This window comes from Schistocerca americana, chromosome 2, assembly GCF_021461395.2.
Source record: "Schistocerca americana isolate TAMUIC-IGC-003095 chromosome 2, iqSchAmer2.1, whole genome shotgun sequence".
In the NCBI taxonomy this organism is placed as follows: Eukaryota; Metazoa; Arthropoda; class Insecta; order Orthoptera; family Acrididae; genus Schistocerca; species Schistocerca americana.
The window spans coordinates 557,500,862-557,526,621 of NC_060120.1; the positions used below are offsets into that span (position 1 = coordinate 557,500,862).

The 25,760-nt window shown below is 39.5% G+C and overlaps 1 protein-coding gene across 1 annotated transcript in view; it reads left to right on the plus strand.

Annotated features, from left to right (window-relative positions):
- Positions 1-17,354, plus strand: part of LOC124596561 (heparan-sulfate 6-O-sulfotransferase 2) — a 46,954-nt gene extending 29,600 nt beyond the window's left edge. Inside the window, exons 3-4 of the mRNA XM_047135746.1 lie at positions 13,539-13,686; positions 13,777-17,354. Of these exons, the coding sequence (XP_046991702.1) occupies positions 13,539-13,686; positions 13,777-14,097 (469 nt within the window). The 3' untranslated portion in view covers positions 14,098-17,354. The remainder of the gene's footprint in view (positions 1-13,538; positions 13,687-13,776) is intronic.
- Positions 17,355-25,760: the final 8,406 nt, after the last annotated feature.

The following is a 25,760-nucleotide window of genomic DNA, read 5'->3' on the forward strand; positions in this document are numbered from 1 at the left end:
TCAGTTGAGCTGTAATAGCCTTCTGGTTACTGATTCTATATTCACTGAATATAAAAGTTCAGGCCTGTTTATTGCCAGCAGGGTGGTTGTGTTTCATGATTGGGTTTTCTCACCCATTGCTAAAAGTAATTTTTAGAAAAAGCTTTATGTGTAGTGTCAAAGATAGTTTGCGCCACCAACTCTTCTACAATTTTTGTTTGAAGCATTCCACCACTTGGACACTTGCTGTGACCAATTGATAAAAACATCCATCTTTGCTGCTTTTCTTCACTGTGACACATCACATTCTGACACTACATTTAAATCATTAGACACGGTATATGTTTTCTGTAACATTAAATAAACCAGCAGATGACATAGTAATAGTTGCTGACACTAACAGTGAATAATTTGTCAAATATATTGGGTGGTTGACAATTGTGCACTAATTCAAATAAGTCCAACAACATGGTACTTATGAAAGAAAAATGATAAGCATCAGTACATAATAACATTGAGAGAAAAAAATTAAGCTAGGAAACACGTTCTGTTACTTAACTCCTATTATTAATTCTTTACGGATGAAACAGCTACTCTGTAGGGATTAGAAGAACAATAGCTTTGGCTAAACGAGCATTTGCAAACAAGAAACAGCTTGCAACAAAATCTTAAGCAGTGAGAAAAGGAAGGATTTTGTGAAACATACATCTGGACTATGTTGCTGTATGATTGAAAACCTGGACTTTCTTGGAGGAGGATGTAAGATCTCTGGAAGTGATGGAAATATGGTTATGGAAGGCGGAGGCTGAAACCAGTTGGACAGAAAGGAGGACATACGAGACAATATTAAAAGGAATACCTGTGAGGAAATATAGTATAGTTGTAGGTAAACAACTAGAATTATCTCATATACAGATTTATTCACACTTAGCGTCTACACAGATACAAGTCCGGAGGCTAACTGCCAACTGCTGTTAGCATCCAACATGCTCTCCAAAGCCCTCTCCTCAAAGATAGCACACTTACGCACAGAACAAATATCGATTTTTATGGCGCTATATGCCACATAGCCCCCCCCCCCCCCCCCGCAGTCTGGAGTGAGGGGGGGGGTGAGAAGTTAGGAAGGTAACGCACAGTTCTTCTGCGTCAGGCGGAAGCGGTCGACTGGTAGGAGACCGGGGGGTGAAGCCCGGTACGTCGACAGTGAAGTCAGCAAGCGACGCCGGCGGCTGAAGACGACGTCCCGTCCTGGAGTGAAGGTGAAGGTGTAGCACTTCGTCAGCCGGCAGGCACGCAAATTGCCACACGCAGCACTTCTGCTCAATTTAAAGCGGCGCACCACATGAGATTCTGCACTTCCTCCCTCAATATTGTCACATGCGAGTACCACACACACTGTATCGCCATCTACAACAGATAATTTATGTATGTCATCAGGGTGCACATGTGTTGTGAATTCTTGGATGGCACCTGTACGAGCAATGGTAGGGAGGCAGGGAGGTGTGGGAAAGCCATGGCAGGGGGAAGCATCTGCTAAGAGGGGGGTGGCAGGTGCACTAGACTGTGCAGGAGACAACCTCGGGCGATCAGCTGACAGACGAGGGAGCGTGACCGAAGGCAACGAGGAGCCAGCGTGGGTTGAATGGCGTGACAAAGAGCTGTCACACGAAGATGGTAACACAATGGTAGAATCCGAGTGGTTGGCAGTTCGACTGCGTGGGCTGTGAGGAGTAAAGCCCCGAAAAGATTGGCCACTCGAATTAGATGAACGCGGAGAAGGAGCAGTGCTCGGCAGAGAAACACGCTTTGGAAAATCAATGCATGGTGTGGGAAGATGGATGGCCGCTCGAAGCAGGAGTGGGAGAAATAGGGGCAGAATCATGGAGGTTCACCTGAGGCTCAATGAAAGCTGGTTTCACTCGGTTGAGTGAGACCGTGGTTACAGAGTCTTTTATGAGGAGGTCCATGTTATTCTCAGAGCATTTGACGACCTTGTAAGGACCTGTGTAGGGCGACTGAAGCGGGGCTTTGACTGAGTCGTCTCTGAGAAACACGTACTCACAAGAGTCTAGCGTGCGCAGTACCTACACGTGCGGAGGTGTATGGGCAACCGGAGTTGGCGGCTGAATTTTGCTGCAGTGCAAGCGCACCCGCTCGAGAAGTGAAGGGAGTTCAGAGGGCCATGGAAGTGGGGTCGGAGTGACTAATTCTCCAGGCAAAACCAGAGGTTGGCCATATACAAACTCGCCTACGGACCCCTTGAGGTCTTCCTTGAAAGTCGCACGAAGGCCAAGAAGCACAAAGGGCAGTGCCTCTGTCCATAGTGAGTCATGGCAACGCAGGGCAGACTTCAGGGTGCGATGCCATCGCTCGACAAGCCCATTGCTTTGGGGGTGGTACGCAGAAGTATGAATTTTGACAATACCACACATTTTACATAAGTCAGAGAAAACTGAAGACTCGAATTGTAGCCCCTGGTCAGTGGTGAGGTAAACATGTGAGCCAAATCTAGAGATCCACGAATCTAAGAATGCTCGACTTACTGTCTCAGAGATAATGTTCGGAATAGGCACAGCCTCAGCCCACCGAGTCATCCTGTCAATAGCTGTAAACAAGTAACGGAAACCCTCGGAGGGGGGCAAAGTGCCTACGAGGTCGACATGAACATGGTGAAACCGGCCTGGAGGTTGGGCAAAACAGCCAAGGGGTGGAGGAGTGTGCCTGGAGACTTTGTTCTGTTGACACACCATGCATGCCCTTGCCCAAGACTGACAGTCACGGCCCATGTTTCTCCAGACAAACCGTTCAGCTACCAGACGGGTGGAGGCTTTGACACCGGGGTGTGCTAATGTGTGTAGTTTGTCAAAGACCTGGCATTGAAGGGGCTTAGGAATGAATGGCCGCAACGTACCAGTCGATTCATCACACCACACTAAGGGAAAGTAGAGCATACCGGTTGGAGAGAGGAGCTGTGGTCTGAAATTAACTGCATGGTATCGGGGTCTGCCGATTGCAACCGAGATAGGTCCGTTAAGTCAATTAAGGTTGTGACAGCACCAACACGCGAGAGAAAATCAGCGACCACATTGTCCGCTCCTCGGATGTAGCGAATGTCATTTGTAAATTGTAAGATGTAATCGATGTGACGAAAGCGTCATGGGGGCGGATCAGCCGCAGGATTTTTTATGGCAGGAACCAACGGCTTGTGATCAGTGAGCACATAGAAATCTCGTCCCTCAATATCAGTTCTGAACTGTCTTATGGCCTCGTAAACTGCAAGTAGTTTTCTGTCGAATGCTGAGTATTTCTTGTGCGCGTTGTTTAGCTTTTTTGAGAAAAACTGCAGGGGGGTCGTAACATCGTTGTATGTCTGACTCAGTACTGCGCCGATAGCATTGTCACTAGCGTCAGTAGTGATAAACATTGTGGCGTCCGCCCGTGGGTGAGCAATAGTGACAGCGGAGGCCAACAGCTGTTTGAGTTCATTAAATGCCTTGTCCATGTCTGGTGTCCATGGTACCTGGCGGGTGCCAGAAGTTTGTGGGCCAGCGAGAGCATCTGTGAGAGGAGCCTGCACCGCAGAAGCGTCTGGCAAATGTTTCCGGTAATAATTAACTGTTCCGATGAACCTGCGTAATTCCCTGTAGGTCTGAGGGCGTAGCATCTCGAGAACAGGCTTGATCTTGTTCTGTGGTGGTGTCAACCGTCCGATGACACAAAATAACTTAGGAATGTGACGGATGACTGGTGCAATTGAGTCTTTTTATTGTTCAGTTCAGTACCAGCGGCTGCTAAAATATCTGTCACGACTTGAACACGCTCCTCACTCTGTTCCAAAGTAGAAGCAAAAACCAATATGTCGTCCATATATACGAAACAAAAGTCTAGATGGGATAAAGTTTGATTGATGAAACGCTGCCACGTGTGGGGTGCATTTTTCAACCCAAATGGCATAAATTTGTATTGGAACATCCCGAAGGGAGTGGTTATGGCAGTCTTTTCAATGTCCTCAGGAGCCATAGGAATCTGATGAAATGCGTGCTTACAGTCCAAAACAGAGAAGTACTTTGCACCTGCGAGCGCATGATTGAAGTCTGCGATGTGTGGGACCGGATATTTATCAATGATGGTGCGGGCATTTAAACGCCTATAGTCTCCGACCATACGCCAAGTACCGTCTTTCTTTTGGTCAAACAGGATAGGACTAGCCCAGCAACCGGAAGAAGTTTCAATTATTCCCTTTTGTAACAGATCGTCCAATTGTTCTTTTGCAATTTTCATAAATTCCGGCTTGAGGCGGCGTGGACGTTGCGATATGGGCGGCCCATCGGTTAGACGTACCCGATGAACTGTGCTGTTAGTGACTACTGCAATACGTGGTGCGGCACGATAGTCAGATGTCCGTGAAGTGGAGCAGGCAGTGGCGGACGGGCCAAGCTGTGGCGCTGAGGGCACGGAAGTACAGGTGTGCCACCCGCTCGTAGGCTGCGTAAAGGCCGCACACGTGTTAACATGGGCGAGGTTGGTACACTGGTTCTTGGTAGCGGGCCGTGCCGCTACGAGCACTGTAGGCACGAGTGGGCGTGGCCGGACAGCAGATGGCCGTAGTTCATTGCCACAAGCTTGGCAAGTTAATTTTCCATTCGGAACACAAGGAGCATGAGCACTCGGGCATACCCTATCATTACAAAAGGGGGTGCTGACACAGTTTACAGAGTTCACAACATTGTCGTTAACGTGCGCGGGCACGGGAACACCAGATTGGCACGGACTGACCTTGTCTGTAGCCGACGAGTCGTCTGCTTGTAGTGCCGCGAGGCGTTGTTGTGTGGGGGTCAACTCATGGTGTATGTCGCGGAGATGCAGCAGCATTTCCATACGTTCCATCCGCAACTTAGAAGACTTGGCGCACTCCACTAGCCACTTGTTTGTCCAAGATTGCAGCTCCAAGGATAGGTTTACACACTTCTTAGCACAGCACACATTGTTTGGTGTTAGCCGAACTGTCACTCGGCGAAGCGAAAGGAATATGTTTGTTAAGGGAGGGGTAAAACACAGTATTTTGCACAAAATCTAGTGACAACTGATAGTGCTTGAGGAAATCAATTCCGAGAATAGGTTCTTCAATTGTTGACACTAGAAACGTCCACTCCAGCTTGCACTCGGGCGAAAGTTTCACTGTATACAAAGTGGAGCCCGAACACTGTAGGGTAGACAAGTTCACTGCACGAAGTACTGTTTTGTGTGGTTGCACTTTATTGGTTGCTAGGTGAACCGGCAGCAAAGAGACGCCTGCGCCAGTGTCTACCAGAAAACATACACCTGATCGTAAATCGCGAACATAGACTCGACCACACTTACTGTTATTGTCCGAAACGGAGTGCAACGTGGGATGGTGCCTGTTGTTTACATCGCAGGAGGTGGCACCGTAGCCTACCTGCGGTTGGAGTTTGGGTAAGAACACGGTGACTGGCATTTGCGAGCTTGCTCCCCGAATCTCGCGTGGAAGAAACAGTAAGGTTGGGCGGGCCTGTGCCCTTGTGGGTAGTTGCTAGGTGACGGAGTATGTGCCCCAGAGTCTTCCACAGAGGCCGATGCACTGTCGTTGAGAGGAGTTGAAGGTGCAGGCAGGGTGGCTAATTTAAAAAACTTGTTATCAGCAGCACCAAACAAGGGTGTGGCGTCAGAAAGCGTCTTAGTGCGGTCACGTCCAGAATGCAGTGCACAGAGCTCACGTTGCCTGGCGGAGTATGCTCTGTCGGCGGCGCGTAAACGTTCATTTACTGGCCTATCTTCATACGCAGAGATTGCAGTCTGGACAGGCAAAGGCAGCTTTTCAGTCCAGATTTCTGCGAGCGTGTCATCAGGCATAACTTGCTCATCAACGAGAAGACGGATGCACCGCCACAGCTGGGACGGAGACCTGTCGCCAAGACGCTCTTCGTAGATGAGCTGTCGCACATTTTCTCTCCTGGTTTTAGAGACGTGCTCCAGTATCGTTTGTTTCCCCACAGCATACTTCCCTGCTAGGGGGGGTGCTTTGACCAGATCATAAATTAAATCGACGTGGTCGTGAAGATGGTTCATGAGGCAGGCGAAGCGTGCGTCATCGTCCAAAGCACAGACATTGAATGTTTGCTCAACCAGGTTAAACCAGAACTCCGGGTGAGCGGGTTTGAAGTCTGGTAATTTCGGCAGATTCGGCATTGCAGTCACTGCGGAGGTGCGCCTATTACTTCGGACGGAAGTAGAGCGTGCAGAAGATTGCGAGTCTGGATTATTGGCGTCCCGTAATGCAGGAATCGCGAAATTCACTTGACGCCGGGGGGGGGGGGGGGGGGGCGGCTGAGAAGCGACGGACGCTCGAACGGTGTGAGGATCGTAGTCAAAATGTGCATTCTCATTGACGTGGTAGCACAGAGAGAAGCCACAAGTGCTTAAGTACGCCGGTGAATGTCCGTTATGCACACAGTATTCACTCGAGCGTGAGTGGTGGGGTTGGTTGTAGATGTCGGAGTAATTACTATCCAGCACAGAATTGTTGACCTGATTAGAAGCAACACAAGGATCCCACACACGTCCACTAGGATGCACACTCGGTGTGATATTTGCTGTTTGGCGAGCATTGAACACCTGTTGACTAGCCGGCGCGGAAGGATACACACGTGGCGGGAACTGATTCGAGTTTGAATTTACTACTGGATTTTCCAAAGTAGCAAAACCTCACTCGACGCCACGAACTGTATTGAATTGTGTGTTCGACACAGGAGTAGAAATGTTCCGACCAACACTCTGTGGAGAACACGTGGGAAGGTCCAGGCTAACAAAGCCAGAGTCCACGACCGTTGGCGGTTGGAAGAAACTGGCGGCACTCGATGAATTCCACTGCATGTTCTGGCTGAAGGATTCCGAAGATTCTTGCGGCATGTCCACTACGACGGCAGGAGTGCTGGAGAGATGTTGCTGGAATCCGGGCGGCGGTGAATGCTGAAAGGCCATTGTCTGGAGCTGAACAAAGGCCCTCGCGATCGCGGAGAAACCCGACGCGGTAGGCCCGTAAATAACCTTTAGGCGGTAACTCGCACGCATATTACACAAAAACGGGGTCACCCGTGAGGAAATATAGTATAGTTGTAGGTAAACAACTAGAATTCTCTCATATACAGATTTATTCACACTTAGCGTCTACACATATACAAGTCCGGAGGCTAACTGCCGTTAGCGTCCAACATGCTCTCCAAAGCCCTCTCCTCAAAGATAGCACACTTACGCACAGAACAAATATCGATTTTTATGGTGCTCTACGCCACACCTGCATATAGAAATCAACTCAAAGCAATTACTTTGGGATCATTCTAAGGCATACAAGATATTATCAAAAAAAATTTGTTTTTCATATAGAATCTTTATCTATTCATCAACGTCAACTTTGTCCCCTTCAGATATAATACACTTGTGCCAGCACTTCTTCCAATTTTGAAAGCACTTCTGGAACTCAGTTTTCGTTATGGTGTTCAGCTCCTGTAGCAATTCTGTTTTCATTTCACTAGAAGGAAAAAAATCATTACTTTGGGCACATTCTAAGGCATACAAGATATTATTAAAAAAATTGTTTTTCATATAGAATCTTTATTTATTCATCAACATCAACTTTGTCACCTTCAGAATAATCCCCTTCAGAATAATCCCCTTCAGAATAATCCTCTTCAGAATAATCCCCTTCAGATATAATACACTTGTGCCAGCACTTTTTCCAATTTTGAAAGTACTTCTGGAACTCAGTTTTCATTATGGTGTTCAGTTCATGTAGCAATTCTGTTTTTATCTCACCAATGGAGGAAAAACGCAGATCCTTTCATGGTTCTCTTCAGCCTTTGGAATAGAAAGGAGGCGGCCATGTCCAGCGAATACAGTGGTTGAGATAACTTAAAGTCGAACATTATTGTGATGTAATTTCCAAGAGTGGTTTTCCCACAGTTCTATTTTTTTCAGTCTTGGTTCTTCAGCCAGTTTGTGTTGAGCTGATTGTGCCTTTGTTTTGATGTCATACCCATATACCCATGTTTTTCACCCGTTATAACTTCCTTTAAAAGTTCTGGATCATTGTTGACTTCATTCAACAATTCCTGAGCAATGTCTACGTGACATCATTTTTGGTTAAAGTTCAACAATTTCAGGACAAACTTTGCCGCTACATATTTCACACCCAAAACATCTGAAAAAATTGCTTGTCATGAGCCAAATGATATGCCAACATCATCAGCAACCTCTGTGATGGTAATTAGGTGATTTTCCAGAACTGTTTTCTGTACTTCTTCCACATTGTCGTCAGTAGTTCATATGCTAGGGCATCCACAGAGATTGTTGTCTTCAGTGTCTTCTCGACCTCTCCATTTATACCACTGATAAACTCTTGTCTTACTCATAGTAGATCTGTCAAAAGCCAGGTGCTGCACTTTATTCCACTTTTCAAGCAAAATATAATTCACATTCTTTGATCCATCTTTTTCAAAAATAAAAATTTGATGAGCTCTTGAAAACACAGCTTTTTTGACCATCAGCAATAAACTAAATATTCAAAACAGCTGAAAATGCAAGCATACATTAGTAAGATGTGTACCAACAAGATAAAAAAAATTGAAAATCAGATACATAAACCCTGCAAAATTTAAAAAAATCCTGTTACTTTTTTATTACACATTGTAACAGCTTCTTTAAAAACATTTTTGAGGACAAGATTATTTTTTAAAAAAAGGAAGAGGAAAGCCAAGAAAGTTTGTTATGGAAGAAGTGGTACTGAGCATGGGATACCGAAAGTATGAACAAATGAAGAGAAATACAGACAAAATGAGTGAATTCTGGCAGCAATAAGATGCTAATCTTTAGTAAATGGTGATGAAGAAATATATTGGTACCAATGGAATCCAACCTTTCCTTGTTGTATACGTTCTGTTCCGACTTTGATGTTTGACAACTAGTTATTTCCATTTACTGCCAATTTTCGGTTCTGAGTTTTATGTACCTATTATCATTTGTCAGTCTAATTCTGGGATCTTACCGAGATTGTTTCTGCAGCTGACTATTTTCTTTTTATAATTTTAAATTGGGTGTGTTCTCTTCCATAAGAATTACAGGTGACCTGTTCGTGGCTCTGTGGTGTACTACATCTAACTGCTCAGTCAGTATACAGAATTGTTTCTCTAACCAAAGATATCCTAATGTGTGTGCAACATGTACTATGCTACCTGTTAAAAAGTAATTATGAACATCAGAGTTGAAATTAAAATGAATATGTGCTTCCCAAACCAAGCGTAGGGGTTAACACACTGGACTCGCATTTGGGAGGATGATGGTTCAAATCCATACCTGGCCATCCAGATTTAGTTTTGCCATGACTTCCATAAACTGCTCCAGGCAAACGGTAGGATGGTTCTCGTGAAAGTGTATAGCCAATTTCCTTCATTGTCCTTGTGACAGTCTGAGCTTGTGCCCTTTCTCTAATGATATCAATTCAACGAGATGTTGAATTCTAATCTTCCTTCATTTCTTGCTTTTTAGTAAGACTCTTCTTCTTTCTGAATTTTCAAAACCAATGTAATAGCGATCAAAGTCAAACTTGTTTCCCTTTTATTTTATTTCTTCTGTTAACTGCAGCTAGGCTTTTAACATTGTAAACAGTAAAATTCCCCTTTGATTGTAATGAATTGGTATTTTCTTATCTTCTGACTTGTACAAAATAAAATGATTCTTCTGTTTCCAGATATTGTTGAACTTTCATTAAATATATGGAAGTATAAACATCTAGTTCGAGTAGTAGCTAAGGCCATACTAAACTAAAAGTTTTACAGTATTTTCATTCAATTTCTTTCCATTCTGTTTTTCATTCTATTTTGTCTTTCATGTTCAGTTAAGTATGTAGGGATGCAGTGCTTTGTGGTCCTCCTTGGTATTCTGTACAGCATTGGTAGCCCCATGCAGCACCTGCTGTGACTTACCGGATTTCTGCTGTTGAACTCCATCTGCTGCACACCACTCAAGGAGTAACTCTAGCAAAGAATGAAAATACATACAAGTATTGGAACATATATAGAATATCATCTACATAACAGCTTTTTGTATGTCCTTCCTTGCGATTGGAGATCTGGGGGACTTTGGCCGTTCACTTATGTAAGAAAATAAAACATCTACAGCCACCCTTAAGATGTCATTTATTGTGTGGCTAAGAGATCCATTAGCGGCCAACAGTTATAACTGGCTTTCGCAGACTTCCTGTAATTATGATGTTGCCTCTCCAACCACCATCTATCACTTGACTGACTGGAGAAACATTTAAACTAGAATGTCCAGTTTTGAATGTTTCTCCATTTAATTGATAGTTAATTGTTGGCAGGACAACATTGTGGTTACAGGAAGGCTGCGAAAACCAGTTATAGATATTGACCACTAATGCGTCATGTATACAGATGGTGTTATCCTCCTCAACATCAGCTAAGGCCTGAAGATGGTGCACTGAAGCACTGAAATTGGAGAGCCATACAATAAATGACATCATAAGGACAGCTGTAGGTGTTTCATTTTCTTACATAACAGCTTTTTGGACTACTCTTGTGCTATTTAATTATTATTAAAGTTATAATAAAGTTTGTGGTTAGCAAGCTTGCTCATTTGTATGTGCTAAGGGTACATAAATTTTCATACCTCTAGTACTTACAAGAAACTTTCCAAATTTAATTCAGCCGAATTCTGTACCATCACACTGAGGAAAACTGATTCCATAGCAACCTACTAAGTGGGACCATATAATTCTCCAGCAAATATTTGCAGGTGCAGAAATTTGCACCTGAAATTTTGTGGGACCGAAGGAGCCTCAAGTTTAAGCCACCCACCCAGCAAAGGGCCACAGACAGTTGTAAAGATGATTCATAAAACACAGAGTGTGTTTTCACCTTGTGACCAAGTCTGGAAGTCTCCAGTGCTTCAACTAGCTGGTTAAAGCAACTGAAATGGTCCCTAAAACCTGGTTACTGGTATCAGTGGTGCCAACATGAGCCAAATTTGTTACTGGCTGTCTCTTCTCCACACCTTAAACAAGTTTGCCAGCAAGCATACTGAATCTACATTGGGCTTCCTTCCCAGCATAATTGTTATTTTCCTAATGGACTCCATTACCAACTTGATACTGGAGTTGCCATTAATGAGTAACTGCTCCTGTGCAAGTTCAGATCTGCCAGGAAGATTGGCCATATTCTCAGTATGTGAGAAAGCCCTTGCTGGCTCATTTGTTCTTTCTGCCTTCAGTAATACAATATATTTGTTGTTAAGACTCATAGGAACAACCATACACCCAAAATCTACAACAAAATGTCCATCTGTTTGTGTACTGGCCAGTTCCTCCTGCATTTGCAAACAAACAGCATATTTCAGTATTTTATAGAATCAGTTAAGAAGGTGAAAGCATTAGTAAAACTTTATGAGCTGATAACAGAAGAAGTGAGACAGTGTTACTTTTTCCATGGCTGAAGCTGGCTGGTGTACTCTGCTCCACTAAGATAGATGTGCAGCCTTCATGCTCATGAAATACTCAAATAATTAAGGAGAGTGAAATGTACTACTGAATACAGTTAAAAAAAGATATCACTACTATTCATTTCCACTCAAAAACACATAATAAAGTGACTGAGTAAACACTCCATTAACTCACTACTGCAGCAACTGACTGTTCACTGCTGGTACACTACACTTTACTTTTTTTCTTTCCTGTCCTTTAGATCTACTCGTGGCACACTAAACTTTACTTTTTTGTCTTTCATATCCTTTAGATCTACTGATTGACTTAATTTCTAATTGCTCATTGCCAGAAATCTGTAAATCCAGTCATCTGCGAGTAGATTTACCATTTTATTGTCTGCTCATTCTTAAAACCCACCGGGATTTCTTGAACCCTTACTTGCAATTCAGATGTCCCATTATCTGCTGTTGCTGTTAAGTTCTTTGTTAACCCACCATACTATGCTCAATTGTTTATCCAGTTTTCGAACTTCACCCTTGTTCAAGATTCCACTATCTTGATACAAGACTCTTCTGTCTTAATTCATGATTATTCTGTCAAATTAATTTGACTGTGCTTCTTTATTTTTCCCAAGACTGTTGAAAGTCCAGGAACATGCACAACAATCAATCTATTGTCTATGGAACTACATGACTCAACTTCCATGTACATTGTTGCTCCATATTCTAAATTTTCCAAAGTGCCATTATTTTGATTTTCTGCAAGTGCATGTTCAGAACTTCTCGAACAATTGTTCACAGATCCTGTACCTGGTCTATACTACTAGAAATGTGACACAGCTAATTTAGGCCCAAATCTGGTGAAAGAAAATAAATCTATTAACACTGATTGAATGGCTTGTATTAAGACAATAAAGCAGCCCTGAGTCACCACCGCTACATGTATTTTAATAGCTACTCTTCTAGTTATATTTTTGAACTACATACTTGAATATCCAATGAAACCTACTGTAAATACAGTCTACTTTTGAAAGAGCACTCATAATTAATTTGACCTACCATGAGCTGCAGTGATTACCAGCTCATCAGTAATGTAAAGTGCCGATGAGCAGATGAACCCTGTATTATTTTTGTACTATATTAGTCTTACGACTTTGTCGACCTATAATTAATAAGTGCGCTTCTGCTTTGTGAACAACTCACTTGAAAACATTAAAATACAAAAAGCTGACCCAAATTGAATAAATAAGTTAAAACAATTTGGAAATAATTTGACATGGCTTGAAACACACTAACTACTTCCGGTCATCCAACACTATATTTTAACCAGTGCTTAGCTACACAAGTGGAGTACAATCATTCACGTGTATTTATCAGCACTTACACACATTCAAACATGTGTAACTATAGACATAATGCAATTCATTACTTTGACAATGAGAGTATTCAGCCACAAGTGTATTGTGACTTTTCACATAGATTCAGAAAATTACTTGAATTTAGTTGTGGTAGCAGTTAAAGGTTTAACAACTCAACACAGAGAAACATAATTGTGATTTATGGCTAATAAAAAGTATTCTGCATATTACTAACAAAATTTCAATGTATAGTGAAAAAAATGTTGGAAGGGAATGCTGCTTGCACAGCAGTAGATACACCAGCGACTAACAAATGTTGACTCCATAGATATAAGCATTTGCTTGACATGAGTGGTCATTAACATATAGTATATAAATTATTTGTCAGAAAAAAAGTTCCTGATTAAAAGTTGTGTTGTGTGTCTTATGCACAAGCTGGAATTTTGCCATTGTTGGCCCGGTATTTTACACAATTCACTAAATTATGATAAAGACTACTTGTAAGAAGGCCCTGATTATTTTATTATAAGAATAAATTTTGTGGGATATAGACAGCATGCAAACTTTCAGGTAGTTTTTTTATGTGCATTTCCCTTGTGTGTAAAATGGAAAAGCTATAAACACCACCTGATTTTCAGTTGTAAAGGAATAATTCATTGTCAGTTTCTTAATGTTTTTATACTTTTTTGGCAGACAAACACGCATGCTTGCTGACTTGGCTTTGGTGGGTTGCTACAATATGAGTTATATGTCTCCAGTTGAACGTGATCGTGTAATGTTGGCAAGTGCAAAGAAGAATCTAGCATCTATGGCTTTTTTTGGATTAACTGAATATCAAAAGGTACAGTTGAAGGATGCAGTTCTACCTCATATATTTGATTTTTATGTACCCTTTTGTAATGTAAGAGACTAATATTATTTTTACTTTCAGATTGCACAATATGTATTTGAAGAAACTTTTAACTTGAGGTTTGCTGTTCCATTTGAACAACACAATGCTACAGTGTCAAGTGTCACTCTCTCAATGATCAGACAAGATCAGTTAGAAACTATCAGACGTCTAAATGATCTGGATTTAGAGCTATATTCCTTTGCGAAAGCTCTTATGTTTCAGCGCTTTGATCGCTTAAAGTCAAAGGATCCACTATTTAAAGAGCGATTTGCACATTTGGGTGAACTGCCTGGGAGACAGAGTGATAGCTTTGATTGGGATCAGGTCATTTATGACGACAATAACATAACACAAAAGTAGTGGTGTAGACTTGATGACACTTACTTTTATATTTTGCATTATCATCAATGCACATAATTATTTTCTATTCATGTCACGATGATGACATGAAATCTTAAAGTGTTAGATGCAGTGCATTTTTAATACTAATAACAGCTGATATAGACAGCTAATTGTGACAGTTCTGTAAATATGTATTGTGTTTTTGTACTTAATGTACTGTTGTTAATAGCTAATGTACAGCTAAGAAGAGTTAATTTCACATACCATAGTTGTATATACTTGTAAATTTCCCCAGTATAAACCATGTCACATCTGCTGCAGCTGATGCTATTATCACTTCCAGTTTTATATGTGGTGAATCAGTTTTGATGTGCCTTTCATCTTTATTATATATTATGTTACAAAACCTTTGAGAATTATGTACGCACATCTTATTGAAGTATTTATTATAGATTTGTTGTTGAGTTGCATTTGAGACTAATTAATATTATACATCAGCTGCAAAAACTCTAAAGAAATAGAATTGTGTAAGAATTTAGGGTGCAGACTCACAAAGAATACTTTATTTATGAGGCTGTGTAGTTAAATAAAACACACACACACACACACACACACACACACACACACACACACACACACAAACAAACAAAATCACACACAATTAGTGTGTATATAGCATTAGATATGAAATAACCATTTGAAATTTCCATTGAAGTAACACAGATAATAACAGGCCACATTAACCCTTGACCTTATGGAAACAGACTGTGATTCTTTATGACATGATGAGTTAAAGATTGACATGGTTAACAAGTGTACAGATTTGTGGGTACTAGAGGTGTAACAGGCAGAAAGAGGTCAAATTGATTTTTCTACTAAGCTAAGGCTAATAAAGTTAGTAACCTGCTGTAGGGGAGTGATTATCAGAGCAGGAGGAGTCATTATTGTTCAAATCGGAGGTGTTTCCAGCGAAGACAGGAAACAAAAGGACTTCAGAACAAAGAAAAACGCCAAAAAGAAAGCAGAGAATAGGTATTCTGTGATATTGTAGAACAAGTTAATACACAGTAGAATTGAGGATTTACACACCTGCTAAACATTGACAGGGTTCCTGTGCAGAAACCCTGCATCAGTACTTGTGGATGATGGTTTCAAATGGTGTGTTTTGTTGAGAAATCTTATGGATGGGTGTAATGAAATAATTTTTCTGACATGATTGATTGATAGTATGTTTTGGGTTTTGCAGATGAGTTGACAATTCCATTCTTTTTGTAGAGTGTTTGACCCTTACCTGACTCGTACTGCAAGTAATGTTTCTGCCACTGCTCAGTACCTGAAATCCGATCATACTGTAAGGGACAGCAGGGAATGTGTGCACTTCCTTTTCTGCACCTGTCCCACTGTTCCATGAAATGTTCATTCACTCAATGTTTTCTTTTTTGAAGATGAGAGCATATAAATTGAGTGCCAGGTTCCAAGAGTTGCTTAGATTGAAACATCTTTGTTTCAACAGACCCCTGCTGTCCACAGTATGACTGGAGTTCAGGTAGTGAGCAGATGCAAACAGGGTGCAGTGTGCAAAAAGGGAAATTGTCAGCTCAGTTTAAGCCCAAACACAAATCTTCAGAATATGTTTTGGCTATGTTTCCTCATACCATAAATTATTTGTTCTTAACTGTGTCTGATGCACGTATTTGTTTAGGCAAATAGTGCCATTTTTGTGAAGGTACAAATGATGCCTTTGTCTTGATCTCAAATGATTTTGCACTGCAACAAATTTTCAAAAGAAGATGAAACTGTCATGGAAATCTTATGGTTTAACATTCACAAGAAGACATCACAAAAATATTAACATATTTGGCTGTGACTCCCAAGTGATTTAATATTGTTTACGTGCATAATATCTCAACATGGTAGTGTTTGTCTTGATTCATTTCATTCTTAGAATCGTTTTTGACATTTGTCTAGTAAAGAACAACACAGTCTGTGTAATACATATCACCATATGTTTTCAGATTAACTTCATATGCATCTCAAATTGTATGTGTATTGTGTACAAATTTCATTATATTACTGCATACTAATAGAATTAATCAGTTTTTCCTCAAAGAATATTTTGAGGGTCTGTTCTAAAATGAATATTTCTTGCTTGTTCAGAACTTGTAACAGTTTGTATTTGTGATAACAGCTATGTATTTTTTTACACAGTTGTACAATCCATTGCTTCCATTGGATAATACCATCTCTCTGAAAAACTGTTTCAGTTTGAGTGCCATTTACATATTGTGGAACATATTTTATGATGGCATTACTTGTTAAATTGTGTCCTGATGTTATATTCAGAATGACTTGTTAATATAATTCTACATTTCTGTTAAGTTTAAGCATTTTTCTTTATCTTTAGTCATTCTTATGCAAAAATTTTTGAAACGTGGTTTTCAAGCAAATGATTTTTTGCTCAGGTATTTAATGAATACATGTTAGTGACAATGTGTGTAGGAAGATGCTGAATCAGTGTTAGTTTTGCTTGTACAGTGCATATGAAGTTGTCTTACGAGATTACCTCCTATGGAGAGAATGTACTTGAATTTATTGTACTCTAAACTTGGTAGGTGTTTTTTTAGTGAGGCACCTGGTACAAATAACTGCAGATACTGAAACAGTCACACACTGTCATTACTTCTGTACTCCCTTAATATTTGTTATCTGTTAGACTTTAGTATTATTTGAACCTATGACTGAAAGCAATTCAGCGATAACTTTTTTTAGTTGTCACTTGTGTGTTTCTGAAAATATTTTCAAGTAGCATCTTGTTATCTGTGGGACTTTGACTACTGCTGTTGTCTTCCATCACATGAGTGTAGTGAATTGGTGCTGGAAGTCACAATAGCCTACATGGTGTTGCATATGAATTCTACTTTTATTCTCTATTCTGTTCACATAGTGTATGGTAACATTTTTGATTGCAGAGAGAGAGTATCTCTTATTTTATATTGTAATATAAAAGTCTCTGATCCCCATAAATGAAATTTTTGTGTGCTTTCAAAAGTAGGACTGGCTAGAAATGGACCTGCTGTGTATCATCTTAATTTGTATATGTACCGTGGCAAACATCTGGAGGTACTTGTTTCACTGCAATGTGATTTATAGTTCTATTACTGCCACCACAATTTTTTTCATGTTACAGAGATGGTTCCAGTGAACTGTTAAAGTGTGGAAAGTATTGAAAAGATAAGCCTGCAGTTATGCTAGCAATAAATTTTACGGCATTATAATTGTGAATGAGAATCGCTAACAGTCCAAACTTTTAATCAGTCCTCTCTCAGGTTTCATCATATGACTGCTTGCTGGCAAAAATGATTTTACATAGGCATACAAATAATGCCTCATGAGGTTGTTGAGTGTTTTTAGTGTAATGTATAATACCCAAAAATTGGAAAGATTGTAATGCCTTGAAATCATATGTTCAGACGTTGAAAACTAAAATGTCTGTCTCATTTTTTCGAGCTTATAGTTTGGAGGGAATGATCATACATTAAGACATTCTGTTGATGTTAGTATTTGGAATTAATTTTACAGATTCTGGTGAGGTTACATTTTTTAGCGTGGGATGCAGTAATCCGCTGTCTTAATGTTCAGTATACTATTTTGGATGGAATGTGTGTTCAGCATCCCCAACTAATAATCATTTATTCCTGAAGAATTTACCACATTAGTTTTTCAGAAGAAAAATAGATCTGTATCCTATATTAGTAATATTTTGTCATGTTAATACTATTTACCAACTTGCCATGATTTGGGTCACTTTGCTATGAAAGCGTGTACAATGACATTTGCTGCATTGTTTGTAAGATCAGTATAGATTCTGATCATGTTAGAAATTAATGTCCTTATTAAAAACCAACAAGTGTGGACAGTGGAGAAGAATGATAGTGAGGAAGTATTAGGTGTAAGTTAAAAGGAAATAATGTATTAGTAGATTTGTTTGTGGAAAGGACTGTCCTCTTTATCAGTCTAGGATTTTATCATTAAAGAAAACTAGATTGGTTAAATGAGTACCATCGGACTGAGTTAAGTGCTTTGTCTGACAAAATTTTTAGTAACAACTTGTAAAACTACTTTAGATGCTGGAAGTAGTGGTAGGGAAACGAGTGGATAAAGTGAAGATTAAGAGATTAAATCATCTGAAGAAGATATGAGCTAAGCCAGGTAGACAGAAAAGTTGTAAAAATTTGTTGCTGGCTGAGACACTATTCAGAGGCTAGAGATAATTAATGTTTGAGTAAAGAAAAGATGAAATGCTATCAGTTATGAGGCAATATCAGAATCATTTGTGAAGTTAATTTCACCATAGACAATGAAAGTGTTTTACTATGCGCCTGCTTCTATGGTGCAGTGAAATTTGCTTCTCATAGTAGGGCATTGTCTATATTGGGCACTACTGACAGGTTAAGGCTGAATGCTTAAGGGGGATTAAACTAGATTTCTGCCTTTCAAAAACAGTTGTTCTTTCAATTGAATAATGCAACCACACCACAAAGAACAACGTACTGCTTCAATCTGTGATTTCCTTTTATTTCCATTCCATTATTTTCACTGAGTGAAGTGGCACAGTAGGGAGACACTGGCCTTGAATTTGGAAAAGGTGCCCAGGCATCCAGATCTGTGTTTCACCATATAGCGGAGACGCTGAGTTGCAGATAGGCACAATAAAAAGACTGCCACAAAATGAGCTTTCGGCCAATAAGGCCTTTGTCGAAAATACACACACACACACACACACACACACACACACACACACACACACACAAACAAACGCAACTCTCTCTCTCTCTCTCTCTCTCTCTCTCTCTCACTCTCTCACACACACACACACACACACACACACACACACACACACACACACTCACACACACTTCAATCTGTGCTTGTACTTTGTCTCTAATGACCTCATAGTCAATGGGACAGTAAGCCGTAATCGTCCATTCTGGCAATCTGTGCAGAGGCTTCCTTGCTAACACTTTAAATAACAATGTTGGATAATCAGCTACTGCCATCAAAGTGTTACCTGAGACTTTTTTTTCTCCCTTGGTATAAATCTTGTATTCAAATTATGCAGTTGCTAAATGCATATCTAAAGGCCATGCAATAAAGATTTTTTCTACAGAAAAAAAGTGCTACAAGAGAAGTGCACTTCTCCTCCACATTATATTCTTTTTGCATTGTATTGTGAGTGAGTTTCTAACAGATTAGGTGACTAGCTTTTATTGTAGCAACAGTTAAGTAGTATTCAGATCCGAGAAAATTCCAGACCTCGTAACTCTCCTAAGTTATGGTAACTCATATTTATATTTCAAAGGAACTGTTCAAAAATATATAAGGAGTCCATTTCACATCAACCAGTAGGTATGCCAGGACCGGAGACAGCATGGAGGTGATTAGAAGCAGCCCTTGAAAGCTGGAAGTTTTTAGAATGATACAAACGATAAAAAAAATGGGGAAGACTAAGAAGCAAAGCAAATTATTGTATGTATAAAGACATTCATCAACTTCATGGATGCCACAGGAAACTGTGAATACAAAATCTTGTTTAGTCCACTGCATTATTGTCCTCCTTAAGAAGCAGCTGTTTGTTGTAATTATTTTAATGAGCAGCATATACTGTAAAAGCATTGAGACATGTAGCTCTAGTTGAAAGTGGCAGTTTGTGACTGTATAATTATGATGTGTGCAAAATATCATGATGCTGTGGACATATAATTGCAGGGCCATCAAATATAGCAATATTACCACAATTGTCTCATAGGCACCATTACCTGGATTCCAGAGTTATAAACATTTGCTGAGATTAAATTTTGATTCAGTATTTAGAGAATAGAATGTTCATATGAACTGGTGAGTTGGAAAAGTGGTCATGTTTCAGAAAGTAAATTTTTCAGAAGGTACAAAAAACTTTTTTTCTACACAATGGGTTTAAACATGGTGTCATGGAGTTACTGTATAGCAATTGGCCCCAGGTTGAAACAATATATGAGGGCTGTTTGGAAAATAAGTTCCGAATAGTTGTGGAATGGAAAACATTGTGCATATCAAAAATGTTTTATTTGCAACAGTTAGCGTCCAGCTGCTTCTCTATATAGTCGCCACTCTGACTTAGACATTTGTCGTAGCATTGTGCCAACATTCCAGTACTCTCATCATAGAAGGCAGCCACCTGTGCTTTCCGCCAATACTCTACACTGGGTTACAGCTCATTGACTGTGCCAAAATGTTGTCTTTAAAGCCATGTGAGTAGAGGTGAAACTCAGGGGCAGCCAGTTACAAGCCGTATTGTGGATGATCAAACACTTCCCTTTGAAAACGCTGCAGGGGCATCTTCATGCCGCTGCAGAGTGTGGCCAAGAATTGTCATAAAGAAGGAACACCATGACAGTTGTTTTATGTGGGCTGCATGACATCAGGCAAAATCTCTCGCCAGGCTCTCATACTTGGCAGGAGACACTATTTCCTAGGCATCCTTATGTGCTCACTGTGCACTCAGAACTGAAAACAGCGATATGATGAGATCAACGGGAATACTAGAGACACTGCCCAACACATCTGTGCAAAGCTTCATTGGATTTTCACAGTGGTTTCTGTTTCGTGACCGATCAGAACTTACTTTCTAAATAGCCCTCATACACCATTACAATATACTTCAGCCTTCAAGTGTGGTCAGAAATCCAGTTTGAATGTGCTGGAGATGACCTTTTTTCAGAACAGATTATGATGTGGAGGAGGAGGAGAATGCAACTAGGATTCTGTTTGCAGCAGAAGAGTTGTGTTATGCAATTTTGTGTTATTCATATTCATTATAGAAATAGCATAGTGTTACGAGCGTAACAGTCTATTCATAATATACCCAAAATACAACAACAAACAAAATACAGCAAAGCAGGCAATGGTGGGCATGCTTCATCTTTATCTTGTCCATGGGCACTGACAGATACTGTTATAAAATGGTTTCAACTCAACAGGTTCGTATTGTAAAATTTTCGTTACATCATCTTGTGAATGTTGAGCATTTCTGTTGCTGGGACATGACCCCCTGTTATACCATCAACATGTACTTAATTCGAAAAACAGTGAGCATGACTCCTTTGTCAACTCACCGATTCATATATTGTCTATAACTTGTTCATGTTATTGCAGAAATGTATAAATAATTTAAGGAGTAAAGATAACAACTCGCCAAGTAATTGAGGTGCTAAGGCATCACAATCACAGATACAAGAGTGAGAGTGTTGCTAACACTTGGATGAATCCTCCTTCAGAGCTGCAGTTTGTGTTTGTACACACACACACACACACACACACACACACAAAGTGTGGACACATTGAATAGGCTAGAGCACTAGACACAGAGATACACATGTACTCTACTGCTCAAATTCAGCTGAAAGCTAGCAACATTGTCATTTCTATATCTTTATGTATTGACATATTAATGTTTTAAACATGTGCCCGAAAAGTGAGTTAACATACTGACAAATCCAAAGTTACTTCTAATTTTATTGAGAGTAATCTTCTATGATTTCCCACTAATGCACATAATATACTGGCTGAATAACATATGTAAAATCAATGCAACTGCTGTCCATATGTGCCTAGTTTGCCATTTTATGAGACTGCTACTTTGTAGACGTATTACATCAGTTCAAGTGTTGTATGCATTTCATTTGCATTTAATGGGAAACTTCATGCCACACTGTCTCTCCTAGTCAACAAGAAATCTGATATTACACATTGGCCTAAGTACCACATATGGATTCTGCCATTCAGACTTGAAGTGTCTGTTATCTCTCTTTAGTGGCAGTTAAGATGAATGAACCACTATTATAACTTCGTATAAATATTTTTGTTACTTTTATTTTCTATTGATTACAATGTTCTTTTTGTAAAGAAATAAACAAAGATATTTTAAATAAACAGCTACAAGAGACACTGTTACTTCTTCCTCCCCCCTTCCCCCATCCCACATCATTAGTTAAGATGAGCTGTTAAAAAATGGGTGCTTGGTATTTCATCTGTGTAGTAGTTCTATCTGATAGCAGTGACAGAATCCAAATAGCATAAAATTAGACATACAGTTTGCAGATTAAACCTTTTTTTCATTTCTCACTTTCATTTCTCAAATGACAATGAGGGAAAACAGCACATAAAAATTATGCTGTTTATTGTAACCCAGCTACCATATTTACAACCTGCTCCAGGGTAGACAGAGATAAATGCTAGGAATAACTGAGCAGAAATGTCTCTCGCAGATGCAGGTGACTAGAATAAGTGTTTGAGGATGGATGCATGTGACAGTACTCTCAGCTACATTCCACAGGAATCATTGAGGACAGTGCCATAGCTTGGACTCCAGCTCATGATGATGTCATGAGTGAAGCTTGAAAAAATGCACTTGAATTATGAAAGAATCCTCTAGATGGGACATGAATAGCTTATAACATAGGTGGCTGCCACCACACTGCCCACTGCTAACTTGATCATTTATTTACATATTTTGGCTTAGAAGAATAAATAATAATTTGTGAGAATGTAGCTGGTCATGATTGCAAGAAAGAATGTGGTAATACTGGATCCCAGTTGTGTTGAAAAACATCATGGGTTTGCAGGAAGTTGGTACACTTTGCAGCACAAAAAGTGAACAAAAAGAATCTTGATCAGAGTCGTTGTATTTTGCAGTACTGGTGCAAATAAATGTAACAGGCATTACTTGAAATGTGAAGCAAAAATGATGCTATCTGTATTCTAGTCCTATTCCAAGTAGTCACATAAGCTTTTCTGCAAACAAAATGCACTTGTTAACTATAGAGACACTACAAAACAGCAGAATTTTTGATGGTTGCCACTGTAGCTCAATGCTGAACCAGTAGGCTTTCTATGTAAGGAGGCAGAGGTTTGATTTCATGTTAAGTTGCAATGGTTTTTTTTCCGTCCTTGTTTTAAGAGACACTAAAATGGAAAACATAACACTGTTCAGATGATGTGCAGTTGATCTTGCACAGTAGATGTGATAGTTTTTAGGCTGTGTATTTATTTTTGGTGCATATTCCGTAGATCAATTAGCATGTGTAGGCACAAGATTGTGGAACAAGTCAAAACATGGATTTTGTTACATACTTGTAATTTATAAAACATTAACTGATATACGTATCATTTGCATTACATTAATTTTCATACAGACTAATTTATATGTAATGGTAACTAAGTATGAGTTACGGAATATAATAACATACTGGCGAGCAATTCTATTTTGTAATTTAATATTTTCCTATGACGCAAGAATATATTAAGGGATTACATAATGATTCAGTTTGATTTAACTAGTAACAAAGAACTGTATTACATGTTTTAGAACATAAACAAAATGTTTGACATAATACATACAATTGCATGGGAACAACAAACAGAAATATGTGAGAAGTGCTTTATATATTATTATTATTATTATTATTATTATCATCATCATTTTTAAGAAAGAACTCAGCTAGATAAAAAAAATTGTTTGCAAGGATAAACCCACTTGATTCACATTTGAATATTATGACTTTGTTATGCTTCGTAGTGAGGAAAACTGTCAGTTATGAAGGTCATGACTGAGTAATAATGTGTTGTGAGCAGGTGGTGGTTAGTATTCACATTCTTTCAAAAGACTATGGCAATAGTTTCTTGGAGGCACTTCACACATAATTCTGGTGAGATTTTTCTGTGCATTAAATATTTTTTGATGCTGGTGATTTGGTCCAGAAGACATAACACCTGAGTGAGTGGAAGGACCAACACAGGCAAACTTTGATGTACTGATATCTCTTATACTGCAAATTATCCATGCTATGATTTAATTCGTACTTTGTGTGTAAACAAAGAAAATCGAAAGAAAGAACACATTTCACCAAGCATGGCATACACTTAAACAACTCAGGTAAAGGCTTTCTTTGCCAAAAAATATGAGAACACACAAGAAATTTAAATAAAAAAAAACAGTCCTAAATTATTCTGAGTACAGAAGTACAAGGACAGACTAAAACACCCGCTTATGATGATTTTGTGAAAGCGAAAAATACCATGCTGAGAGACCAACAAGTGAAAACACAAGATTGATCTAAAATTACCTCATCTGCTGACGTTGTGATCCTACCAACAAAGAAAACGTCATTTGCAAAAGAAGAGGGGACATTGTCTACAAAAGAGGAGCTACCAACCACAGGATCAGTATTATTTGCAGCATCAACAGGAGTGCAAACATATAGCAGTAGATCTTCTGGCAGCACTGCAGCAGCGTCTGGACCCATGGAAAGAAGCACAAGGAACAGAAGTGCACGCAAAAGGAACAAAACTGTTGATACCCAGAGGTAAAAAAAAGCAACATAACTAAAAGAGCAATAGATTTTTTAAAAAATTGATTTAAAAATACTGTATCAAAATGTCCAATATGCATCTAACAAATCAGAATTATTAGAAGTGTCATGAGCTGCTGAACTACCCGCATTTTCAAAATGACAGGGCATAGTTTAAAGGAGAGTGAATGAAAGGCTTTCAATCTAATAGGATAAAAAAAGTAGCATATTATTGCAGAACTGGATGTAAAAGTGGGGGAGTAGTAATATATGTAGACAGCAGATTAGGGGACTGCACTCCATAAAAGATCATAAACTGCACAGAATTTTACTCTGAAGCAGCAGCAGTGCAAATAACATTCATGGTGTAAAAATGCCTTTTAAAAGGAATATATTGATCACCTAACTCAAGAATCAAAAACTTTTTGCTGGAGGTTGATGTGCTACTGCACAGTCATGAAGAAATAATTTTTTGTAATAATAACAGACGCCTTAAATATAGATATGCAGAAAGATAGTGGTTACACAAGAAATTTTCATGACATTATGAGGACATACAATCTCCAGTTTCATGTAAAAAATCATACAGAAACATCAAGCACATTAACGGACCATGTTCTTCCAAACATACCTACAGAAAGACAAAAAGTTCAAGTTGTAAACACTATTGTTATAGACCACTTTTGACAAACAATTGAACTGTGAGATAGTACAAAAAGTGAGGATAACACTATGGCTGAATTTAGATGAACTAAACTTGGGAAATTGAGTAGACTAGGAATTTTGCTGAGAGCAGAAATGTTGGATGATGTGTACATAGAGGCCATTGTAGGAAAGAGATGGGAATCTTCTGTAGCATATTGAGACACCACATGGATAAAGCTTGTTGTAAAATATACAGAACAATTAGGGCTGACCCAAACAAAAGGTGATATGCTGTAGAAACTGAAAAAGCAAGAGATGGACTGACTGAGCTCTATAAAAATTATCAGAAAGAGAAAGGACACGAGTGTCATGAAGCTTACAAGCGCAAGAAAAAATCATACACTAGGATGAAGCAAAGACCAGCATCAAAAACTCAAAATATAAGCACCTTCTAACACCTCTAAAACAGTATGGAATTGTATAAACGAGAAGAGAAAAGAGTTACATGTCTTAAATGACACAAATATAATACTGACAAGGGAGGGGAAAGATGACAGATCCACAAGTGGGTAACATCTTCAATCAGCACTACAGAGCTGTAGCGGAGAAACTTCTAAAATAAAACATATCAGTATAAAGAGCATGGAATGT